Genomic DNA, 12,142 nt, shown 5'->3' on the forward strand with positions numbered 1-12,142 from the left:
ATGTAGTGAGACCCAATCTGTACAAAAAATAAAAAAAAAATTAGCTGGGCTTGGTGGCATACACTTGTAGTTCTAGCTACCCGGGAGGCTGAGGCAGGAGGATCGTTTGAACCCAGGAGTTTGAGACTGCGGTGAGCTGGTATCTGTCTCTTTAAAAATAAATAAGTACATAAATAAAATAAACTTGCAAATTTAGGGCTTTTAAGTGAACTAGAGCTAATCTAGTTTTATCCTTGGCTCCATTTGCAATCTCTAGCTTAAAGTATAACCTTCAATTCCCGTCTTTCAAAACTCAGTCTGATTTGTTGCTTTTGTTTGTCCACTGAAGTTGAGTCATTAGTTAGAGTAAGCAGTTTCTTTTTTCTTCTTGCACTAGACTCATGATGTTTTTGTTTTCCAGCACCTATGCTACTTAAAGTGTGATCCAAAGACGAGCAGTACAGGCCTCACATGGGCTTGTTAGAAATACAGATCCCAGGCCCAGCGTTACCTACTGAATCTGTGGTTTAATAAACACAAAATCCACAGCAGATTCGTATGTACCTCCACGTGTAGGGCGCACCACTGGCTGAACATGTCTTTAGATTTTCTTATTAAAATTACATGGGTAGGATGCAAAGGGACACATTTCCATGAAAAAAAAATTATGAAATTTTTTCTGACATTTTATTATGAAAATTACAAACATACAGCAAAATTAAAAGAGTTCTATAGTAAGCACCCATATATCCTCTACCTAGATTCTATTATTAACTTTTTAAAACCATTTCCTTTTCCCCCAGATTAACTTCTGTTAAGAATTTTAGCTGGGCCTGGGTGTGGTGGCTCACGCCTGTCATCCCAGCACTTAAGGAGGCCAAGGCGGGCAGATCCCTTGTGGTCAGGAGTTTGAGACCAGCCTGGCCAACATGATGAAACCCCATCTCTACCAAAAATACAAAAATGTGCCGGGATGTGTTGGTGTGCACCTGTAATCCCAGCTACTGGGAGGCTGAGGCATGAGAATTTCTTTTTTCTTTTTTTTGTTTTTTTTGAGATGGAGTTTTGTTCTTGTTGCCCAGGCTGGAGTTCAGTGGTGCGACCTTGGCTCACCACAGTCTCCACCTCCTGGGTTCAAGCGATTCTCATGCCTCAGCCTCCCAAGTAGCTGGGATTACAGGCATGCGCCGCCACACCCAGCTCATTTTATATTTTTAGTAGAGCTGGGGTTTCTCCATGTTGATCAGACTGGTCTCAAACTCCCAACCTCAGGTGAGCCACCCACCTTGGCCTCCCAAAGTGCTGGGATTACAGGTGTGAACCACCACTACCGGCGAGAATTTCTTGAACCCGGGAGGCAGAGGTTTCAGTGAGCCAAGATTGTGCCATTGCACTGCAGCCTGGGTGATAGAGTGAGACTCAGTCTCAAAAAAAAAGAATTTTAGCTGGGCATGGTGGCACATGCCTATAATCCCAGCTATGTGGGAGGTTGAGGCAAGAGGATCACTGGAGCCAGGAGTTCAAGACTGACCTAGGCAACGTAGCAAGACCCTATCTCCAATTTTTTTTTTTTTTTTTAATGTAGAAACATTAGGTTATAGCATGACTGTTACAAATAACCATGTCTTGGTAATAAGGGTCTCACCTCTCCTTCTAGAATTCTCAGTGGCACATTGGGATTTAGCAGCATTGGGGGCTGGTCCTGGTCCCACCCAGAACACTGGGCCTCAATATCCTCATCTATACAGTGAGTGGGCTGGCAGAGATCATCTCTAATGTTACTTCCAACCCTGTCACTACAGGTCCATTGCGAGTATTATTATCATCACTATTTTTCAGGTGGAGAAACAGATGAATCAGTTAAATATCTGAATAAAAACATCTGTTGGCATGGAAAAGTGATTATTTCCTAAGCTACTGAGTAAAACACAGCTGCACTGGCAGTTTTAACTCTGTTTTCTTGTCAATTTTTGTTCTTTCAGGAAACCTTACAGAAACATGAAGCCCTCAACCATCTGGAACTCAGAAACTTATTCGGGGCTGACTGTGGCTTCTAGAACATCCAGGTGTTCTGCAGATGCGAGAACTCATCCTGTAGTCACCAGATGGAGTCCCAGACAGATGTAAGGCCTGTGCTGTGGCTCTACAGCCCTCAATACAGAAGGGTCACTTTCTTAGTGGCCAAAGAGCAGTTATTGACATTGATGTCTAATTATTGAACACAACCAGTCATTTTACCGAGCTGCAGTGAGGAAACACTGACCATAGAAGATCAAGCCAAATTAGGGATGGCACATTTCCTGATTCTTTTGAATTAGGATTCCAGATGGGGGCCTCATTTCTGTCGCCCCCAACACTCCTATAGCCGTTATCACCGCCATCACCGCTGCCACCAGCATCTTCTTGCATACGCCACCTCTGCTCCCCAGAGACTTCCTGCTTTGAAAGTCAGCAGAAAGGAAGCTGTCAGAAAAGTCTCTAGTGGTGGCTGCCGTCGCTCCAGACAATCGGAATCCTGCCTTAACCACCATGGGCTGGCTTTTTCTAAAGGTTTTGTTGGCGGGAGTGAGTTTCTCAGGATTTCTTTATCCTCTTGTGGATTTTTGCATCAGTGGGAAAACAAGAGGCCAGAAGCCAAACTTTGTGATTATTTTGGCCGATGACATGGGGTGGGGTGACCTGGGAGCAAACTGGGCAGAAACAAAGGACACTGCCAACCTTGATAAGATGGCTTCGGAGGGAATGAGGTGAGTCTTGAGATGCCAGGCCAACCTGTCTTTGGATGTCTTACTCCCGTTCTTGAGAGGGGAAGGGGCCGTGCAAAGCACTTAAAGAGTCATTGATGGACCCATGCTGATTTAATTAATCTGTCAATTAATTTGGTTTGAAGCTAGCGTAGCATCTGAAGAAATCCCACCATCTAGCACCCATCCATCTATCTAATAACATTTATTATGTGTTAGGCGCTAGGAATACAGAGGTGAACAAGATAAAACATTTTTGCCCTCAAGTTATTCATTGTCTGGTAGAGGAGACAGGTTAAAAGGAAAGTAAGCGGCTGGATGCAGTGGCTCATGGCTGTAATCCCAATGCTTGGGGAGGCTCAGGCAGGAGGTTCACCTGAGCCCATGATTTTGGGACCAGCTTGGGTAACCTGGCGAGATCCCACTCCTACAAAAAATAAAAGCAAGTTAGCCAGCGGTGGTGGCACACTCCTGTGATCCTAGCTACTTGGGAGGCTGAAGTGGGAGGATCACTGGATCCCAGGAGTTCAAGGCTGCAGTGAGCTATGATCATGCCACTGCACTCCAGTGTGGGTGACAGAGTGAGACTCTGTCTCTTAAAAAATAAGTAAATAGGCCAGGCGCAGTGGCTCACGCCTGTAATCCCAGCACTTTGGGAGGCCAAGGTGGGCGAATCTCCTGAGGTCAAGAGTTGGAGACTAGCCTGGCCAATATAGTGAAACTCCGTCTCTACTAAAAATACAAAAATTAGCTGGGCATGGTGGCAGGCACCTGTGATCCCAGCTACTCGGGAGGCTGAGGCAGGAGAATCACTTGAACCCAGGAGGGGGAGGTTGCAGTGAGCTGAGATCGCACCACTGTACTCCAGCTTGGGCAACAAGAGCAAGACTGTCTCAAAAAAAAAAAAAAAAAAAAAATTAAAGAAAGGGAAATAAGGGAAGTAAGAATTATAAGCAGATTGCTTCTGAGCCCACATCCAGATTTTTTGTTGTTGTTGTTGTTGAGACGGAGTTTCACTCTTGTTGCCCAGGCTGGAGTGCAGTGGCACAGTCTCGGCTCACCACAACCTCCACCTCCTGGGTTCAAGCGATTCTCCTGCCTCAGCCTCCCAAGTAGCTGGGATCACAGGTGCATGCCACCACGCCCAGCTAATTTTGTATTTTTAGTAGAGATGGGATTTCTCCATGTTAGTTAGTCTGGTCTCGAACTCCTAACCTCAGGTGATCTGCCCACCTTGGCCTCCCAAAATGCTAGGATTACCGGCATGAGCCACCGCACCCAGCCCCAACATCCAGAGGTTTTGGAGAACAGAGGCGAGGGTGTGGAATCCAACCTGGGGTTTCAAGGGAGGAGATGGCCTTTGAAGAGCAGCGGAGAGTGTGTGAGGCGTGGGAGACGTGACTCACTTATTTATGAGAGGCATGGCTTATGTTTAAGGCACACTGAATTCTAAGGGACCACAAAAGAGGAGCCTATGCATCTGATGCGTCGAAGTGTTTAGGAAACAGCTATTGCAGTTTTTGTTAAAACACCCAGCTCCTTTTCCCACTTAGATGGAGAACAGGCGTTAGAGCTTTCAGGCTTCAGGATTTTCTTCTTGGGCTAACGTTGGTCTGATTGTCCAGCTCGGATCCTGTCTGCATTGGGCGAAACTCCTCCGTGTGGTTCGGGGGGAATCATTTCAGCTCACCACTTAGGATGACGCATAGGGCATCTCCACAGAATTTTGGCCACTTGCATCCTAGAGCTTGATGCTTTTCCTGAGATACGCGCCCTTGGTGGGTGGCGGTTTCTGCATCTGTTCTCACCCACTCCAGTTCTTCCTCACCTCCATCAAGGTGAACTTTGTAAAAACACTCTTCTTCTTCCAGTCCTTCAAAGACATTTTTAGCCCGAAGGATAAAACTCAAACCCCATACCACTGGTGTTTGGCTGGGTGCGGTGGCTCACGCCTGTAATCCCAACACTTTGGGAGGCCAAGGTGGGCACATCACTGGAGGACAGGAGTTCAAGACCAGCCTGGCCAACATGGTGAAACCCCATCTCTACTGAAAATACAAAAATTAACCGGATGTGGTGGCACACGGGAGAATCGCTTGAACCTGGGAGGTGGAGGTTGCAGTGAGCTGAGACTGCACTGCTGCACTCCAGTCTGGGCAACAGAGTGAGACTCTGCCTCAAAACAAGCAAAGAAAACCAACAAAACCCCAAACTGGTTTCTTCACCGCCCCCTCTCTCTTGAGTGGTCTTTGGGTGAGCCCTCCCCTCATCTGTGTGATGGGTTCATCCTGGTGCACTCTCCACTTCCTCTGTTTAGTCAGTTTCTAGTCACTACGTAGGTCTCAGTTGTACACGAGGGCCTCAGGAAAGCGTTCGTGGATGCCTCGGGTGTTCTGTGATGGTCCTCGCTGCTTTCCATGGTGGCTGTTCAATCATCTGACCACTACGTTGGGTTGAATAGCATGCTCCCTAAATTCATGTCCATCCAGAGCCTCAGAATGTGACCTTATTTGGAAATAGGGTCTTTGCAAATGTTATGAGTTAAGGCTCTCGATGATCTCAGAATCGATTTAGGGTGGGTCTTAAATCCAGTGACATTTCCTTATAAGAAGAGGAGAAGACACAGAGACACACAGAGAGATGGTGATGTGAAGATGGAGGCAGAGATTGGAGGCGTGCCTCTACAAGCCAGGAACACCAGTGACCGCCGGCAACCACCAGAACCAGGAGACAGACACGGAACAGATTCTCCCTCAGAGCCTCCAGAAGGTACCAGCCCAGCTGACATCTTCATTTCAGACTTTTAGCCTCCTATACTGTATTTTTTTTTTTTTTTTAAGACAGAGTCTAGCTCTGTTGCTCAGGTTGGAGTGCAATGGTACGATCTTGGCTCACTGTAACCTCCACCTCCCAGGTTCAACTGATTCTCTAGCCTCAGCCTCCCGAGTAGCTGGGATTACAGGCATCTGCCACCATGCCTGGCTCATTTTTGTATTTTTGTAGAGATGGGGTTTCACCATGTTGGCCAGGCTAGTCTCGAACCCCTGACCTCAAGTGATCCACTCGCCTTGGCCTCCCAAAGTGTTGGGATTACGGGTCTGAGCCACCATGTCTGGCCTGTACTGTTGTTTTAAGCCGCATAGCTTGTGGTAATTTGTTATGGCAGCCTCCCTCCTTACACACCTCCCTCCTAGCTCTGGACTTCAGGAAGAAAAATGCCTCATCTATTCTTTCCCGCTTATATTCCTAGCATGTAGCACAGTACCTGCTACGTAGTGGACAATTAATATTTGTTTGTCAATAAATGGGCTCTAGGAGCTCAAGATGCCCTGGAATGTCACCCCAAATTTTGCATATAGGAATATTTTTCTGGGGAGAGAGTTCATCCATCCATTAGCATTTACCAGATTCTCAAAAGGGCCTGGGTTGCCAAATGCTTAGGAACTTCTGCTTTCAGTGTCTAGCGGGTTAGTGAGGAAATACTAGTTCCATTATTTAAGCTGAGATTTTCGAAGCTCACACATTTTTTTTTTCTCATGTGCTGTCTCTACCGTCACACTCTCATTCTGAGCAGAAAGGGCGACTCAGGGGTCAGATGCCAAATGTGGTTCGTCAGGCTCTCCTTCTCCCCACCCCCTTATGAAAGTGTTTCTTTCCATCTGAGCCTCGTGACAGTGGCCAGGTGGATAGCCCTCTGGCCTGAGGTCGACGGCTTTTCATTCTTCTTTGTTGACAGGAAAGCCTGGCTTCCTGTGAGGCCACGAACTGATTCATCACTGGTTTCTCCCTCTGCCTACTCACGGCCAGTGGGGAACTGTGACTTTCAGACACAAACTCTTATGCCCAACAGGGTCTGGGGTGACTAGCCGGGACTGCACGCTCAAGCCACCATGCCCAGGTCTATTGGCTCCTTGTCGTTTGTGAATAAATGAATTTTCTAGGACTGCTGGAACAAATTACTCCAAACTGGACAGCTTAAAACATTACTTTGTCCTGGCCGGGTGTGGTGGCTCACACCTGTAATCCCAGCACTTTGGGAGGCCGAGGCGGGCAGATCATGAGGTGAGGAGATCGAGACCATCCTGGCTAACAAGGTGAAACCCCATCTCTACGAAAAATCCAGAAATTATCTGGGCGTATTGGTACACGCGTGTAGTTCCAGCTACTCGGGAGGCTGAGGCAGGAGAATGGCATGAACCCAGGAGGCGGAGCTTGCAGTGAGCCGAGATGGCGCCACTGCACTCCAGCCTGGGTGACAGAGCGAGACTCCATCTCAAAAAAACAAAAACAAAAAAGCATTACTTTGCCCTTTGACAGTTTGGGAAGCCAGAAGTCCAGAATCAAGGTTACGACTGAAGGCTCTGACAGAGAATCCATTCTTTGCCTCTCTCCTGGATTCTGGTGCCTGCTGGAATCCTTGGCGTTCTGGGCTTGAGGACTCCTATCTCTGCCTCTGCTGTTACGTGGTGTTGTTTCATGTCAGTGGCCAGACTCCCCTCCTCTAATAAAAATACCAGTCATTGGATTGAAGGCCCACCGTACTCCAGTATGACCTCATCTTAACTTGATGACATCTGCAAAGACTCTATTTCCAAATAAGGTCACATCACAGGTTCTGGATTGATATGAAATTGAGGGGAACACTATTCAGTCTGGCAGTCTGGTGCAATTAGCCATATTACTTATCTTTTTTTTTTTTTTTTGAGACACAGTTTCACTCTGTCACTCAGGATGGAGTGCAGTGGTGCAATCTTGGCTCACTGCAACCTCTGCCTCCTGGGTTCAAGTGATTCTCTTGCCTCAGCCTCCTGAGCAGCTGGGATTACAGGCACCTGCCACCACGCCCAGCTGGTTTTTGTGCTTTTAGTAGAGACAGAGTTTTGCCATGTTGGCCAAACTGGTCTCGAACTCCTGACTTCAAGGGATCCACCCTCCTTGGCCTCCCAAAGTGCTGGGATGACAAGCATGAGCCACCGTGCCTGGCCTACATATCTCTTTTTCCTCCGCTTCTAATGCAGTCTGTAATGTAGTAGGTGGTCAGTCAGTATCTGTTGTATTGAAGACTAAATGTCATGCTTAAGAGGGCAGGAGCCAGACAGTTTGAGCTCAGATTCCAGCTCTGCCACTTCCTATTTGTGAGCTGTGAGCTGGGCAAGCTGCATTGTCCCTTGGAGTTTTGTTTTCCTCTTCTGTAAGTGGGGACAATGGTAGCACCCCTACCTCACAGGATGTTGTGAGGGTTAAATTAAGTAATCCGGGCTGGGCACAGTGGCTCATGCCTGTAATCCCAGCACTTTGGGAGGCCGAGGTGGGCAGATCACCTGAGGTTGGGAATTCGAGACCAGCCTGACCAACATGGAGAAACCCCAACTCTATTAAAAATACAAAATTAGCCGGGCATGGTGGCACATGCCTGTAATCTCGGCTACTCAGGAGACTGAGGCAGGAGAATCACTTGAACCCAGGAGGCAGAGGTTGCAGTGAGCCGACATCACGCCATTGTACTCCAGCCTGAGCAACAGAGCAAGACTCCATCTCAAAAAAAAAAAAGATGCCAGGAGTTCGAGGCTGCAGTGAGCTATAATCATGCCATTGTACTCTAGCCTGGGCTACAGAGTGTCTCATTAAAAAAAAAAAAAATTAAGTAATCTATGTAAGCAGTTAGCATAGAGCCTAGCATACAATGGATAGGGTTCTATGCTATTTTTGTTATTGTTACTAGAAATGTCCATATGTAATGTCAGAGTGAATTGGCTAATCTGCGTGATAAAAGGTCCAATGACAAAACTTAGAAGGATGAGGTGGAGTTCCAGTGACAAATTCCTGGTAATCCCTATGCTGGCTGTGCGCCGGGACCAACACCTTTATTTCAATCAACACAACAGCTGCAACAATCACCCTTACCAAGCTCTTGCAAGGTGCCAGGCTCTAGGCATTACCCTGGTTAATTCTTGGTACCACCCTGCTTTTTCTCTTATACCTCAGATGAGGAAATTGAGGTTAAATAACATGCCCAGAGTTGGTGAGTGGCCAAGCCAGCATTTAAACTCAGATTTCCTCATTCTAGAACCTTATTCTTTCAGGACTGGGCAGAATTGGGGAATTATCAAAGAGAATCCATCAAGATTTGGCCAGCTTTGCCATAGGGCTGTCAAAGAGGAGGAGGCCAGGCGTGGTGATTCACACCTGTAATACCAGTACTTTGGGAGATGGAGGTGGAAGGATTGCTTGAGCTCAGGAGTTTGAGAGCAGCCTGGGCCATATAGCAAGACTTCATCTCTACAAAAAAATCAATAAATTAGCTGGGCATGGTCCTACCTACTCTGGAGGCTGAGTTGGAAGGATCGCTTGAGCCCAGGAGGTTGAGGCCACAGTGAGCTATGATCGCGTCGCTGCACTCCAGCCTGGGTGACAGAGTGAAACCCTGTCTCAAAAAAAAAAAAAAAAAAAAAAAAAAAAAGATTGGAATCTCATCATTTTTTTCTCCCTTTGGTGCTAATGAAGGATTTTTGTGCTGTCCAAGCATAAGAGGCAACCTGAGAAATGGGATTGTATTTTATTTATTTATGTATTTATGTAAGTATGTATTTATTTATTTTGAGACGAAGTCTTGCTCTGTTGCCTAGGCTGGAGTACAGTGATGCGATCTTGGCTCATTGCAACCTCTGCCTCCTGGGTTCAAGTGATTCTCCTGCCTTAGCCTCTCGAGTAGCTGGGACTACAAGTGTGTGCCACCATACCTGGCTAATTTTTGTATTTTTAGCAGAGACAGCATTTCACCATGTTGGCTAGGCTGGTCTTGAACTTGACCTCAGGTGACCCACCCGCCTCAGCCTCCCAAAGTGCTGGGATTACAGGCGTGAGCCACTGCACCCGGCCAGAAATGGGATTTAGATGTCAGTCATCAAAATGGTTGATGTAACCATCGTTCCGGAGGCTCACCCAGCTGGGGATGTGTGATGGCTGCAGTTTCAGGCACCTGTGATCTTATCCCGCCCACTCCCGCTTCATCTCCAACCCTCTCCTCATGTTCCTCACATTGCACTTGTTTCTGTTCCTTGAGCATATGCTTTTCCCTGCCTCAGGGGCTTTGCACTGGCTGTTACCCCTTATTGGCAAGCTCTCTTCTTAGGCTTCAAGCTGCTGATCCCTTCTCATCCTTCTGGCCTCCACTCAAATACCATCTCCTCAGAGAGGCCTTTCCTGACCACTCTCTCCAACATTGCCTTCCTTCCCCATGCACATCTCCTACCCATTCTCCTGTTCTGTGTCATGACCTGTATCACTGTTCAAATGATCTTCTTTGTTTACTTCTGTATTGCCTGTCTCTCCCACTGGAATATCACTTCCTTATAGGAGCCTCCTTATCTGTCTTATTTATGTCTTCAGTGGCTAAAACAATGCCTGGCACATGGTAGGTGCTCAAACAATAATTGTTCACGTACTTGGACTCCTGGATCTAAACTTCTAGGTGTGCACACATGGGCTAACCCGAGCATGAGAGCTGGAACTAGACTGCCTGGGTCTGTTACATGCTAGCTTTGGGACGCTGGGCTAGTTACTAAACCTTGCTGGGCCTTAGTTTGCTCATCTCTGCAATGGGAAAATAATAGCACCTACATTACAGGACTATTGTGAGGAGGAAATAAGGTCATATAAGGCAGCAAAAGGGTCCTTGGCATGTATTGGTGCTTGATGGGTGCTAGCACTTAATGATTCCCTATGACACCGGCCCTGCTCCCCGTTCATCCTGCCGTCCTCTGGCTGCAGGGTGAGGCCTGTTTTCTCAGCTTCTGTTCCAAAAGCACCTGGCTCGGTCTATTCCCAGACTCTCACCCTTCCCCAGGCTGAGCTGTAGGACTTAGAATCTGCTTGTTTCTTCTCATTCCTAGGCCAAATCCCCAAGTCAACACCGAAAGGTCTCAGTAACATTTCCCTTTTCGTTTGTGGCCAGCACACGCTATTCGTTTTTTGTTTGTTCTTAGCCTGGCTACAGGAGATGTGATTTGCCCATTTTGTGCACAGAAAGAGCACCATCCATACCACAATTATGATGTCATTATTTGTTAAAGGAAAAAAGGAATCTTTGGGGGAAGAAAAGCAGAATCTTTGACTGCCTTCGTATTTTGGTATCCCTTTTCAGACTTCTAAACGCCATCTACATGGAGATAAAATAGGGATGATGGCCTAAAATCCCACAGGCTTAAGCCTATTTAGAGTAGCCCAGGTCAAAGAGCATTCATGTCACCATATCCCTTAGGGAGAAACTGAGGCCGAGAGACATGAAGCATTTTTACTATTATAATCAGCTCTCTGCCATGTGTGGATAGATTATCTCGTTTGTGGGTTTGCTAGCTTAGAGACTGGCCACATGAAAAATAATGATGAACTTTTTTTTTTTATTTGTATGTGAAAAACCCAAAGCTACCGCAAATTAGCAGACATTGCTTTATCAGAGGGCGTTGTTGTTCGGGGCTCCCCAGTGTTGAGAGATTGCTCGTGTATGCACCGCAAGGCCCAGGTCCCCTTGCACATGTCAGTAGGTTAAGCAGCCAACCTATTTTGCCCTTGACCTTGTGGGATGTCATTTTGCCAATGTCCTTTGCAGATCTGAGCTGGGCTATGCTGTTGGACACTTACCAGTTTAAAAATGATAAGATAGCCAGAAGATAATTGAAATGAAATTTAAGTGAAAATGTCAGGGACTTAGTAATCAACTAAAACTTAAAAATTTTAAGCAATTGGTCAGGCACAGCGGCTTACACCTGTAATCCCAGCACTTTGGGAGGCCAAGGCTGGCGGATCACCTGAGGTCAGGAGTTCAAGACCAGCCTGGCCAATGTGGTGAAACCCCGTCTCTACTAAAAATACAAAAATAAGCCAGGCATGGTGGCGGGTGCCTGTAATCCCAGCTACTCAGGAGGCTGAAGCAGGAGAATCTCTTGAACCCGGGAGGTGGAGGTTGCAGTGCGCTGAGATTGTGCCTTTGCACTCCAGCCTGGGTGACAAGAGCGAGACTCTGTCTCAGGGGGGGAAAAAAAAGAAGCAATTAAAACGGGAGATGAAAAGCAATTTGTATTACAATAGGGGACAGAGGGATGAATTGCTCATGGTTTAAAAAAGAGAAGAGGACAAACGCATTCTGTTGGCATCTTTTTCAGCTCCTCATGCAGTCTGGAAATATTTAAGATAACTCTGAGAGCTCAGTGAATAACCCTGATGATACAACAGTAGTTTGGTTCTTGCTGGCAGCACATCTCAGACCCAGGGAAAGCCAGTGCTGGTCTCACCTGTGATGTAAACAAGTGACGCTATTTCTTGAAAATTCTCAGGCTGGGAAGTACCTTGCATATGACTCCTGGCAGGTGGCTGGATTCAGGCAATGGCCTAGGATTTCGGAATGGGGATTTGAGCTCCTG

General features: G+C 46.9%; 1 protein-coding gene across 8 annotated transcripts in view; it reads left to right on the forward strand.

Annotated features, from left to right (window-relative positions):
* ARSG (arylsulfatase G) overlaps positions 1-12,142 on the forward strand; it is a 175,725-nt gene that overhangs the window by 42,626 nt on the left and 120,957 nt on the right. For all 8 annotated transcript variants that reach the window (XM_025361648.1, XM_025361654.1, XM_025361657.1 and 5 more), the window contains exon 2: positions 1,962-2,726. In XM_025361648.1, the coding sequence (XP_025217433.1) occupies positions 2,509-2,726 (218 nt within the window). In that variant the 5' untranslated portion in view covers positions 1,962-2,508. The remainder of the gene's footprint in view (positions 1-1,961; positions 2,727-12,142) is intronic.

This window comes from Theropithecus gelada, chromosome 16, assembly GCF_003255815.1.
Source record: "Theropithecus gelada isolate Dixy chromosome 16, Tgel_1.0, whole genome shotgun sequence".
NCBI lineage: Eukaryota > Metazoa > Chordata > Mammalia > Primates > Cercopithecidae > Theropithecus > Theropithecus gelada.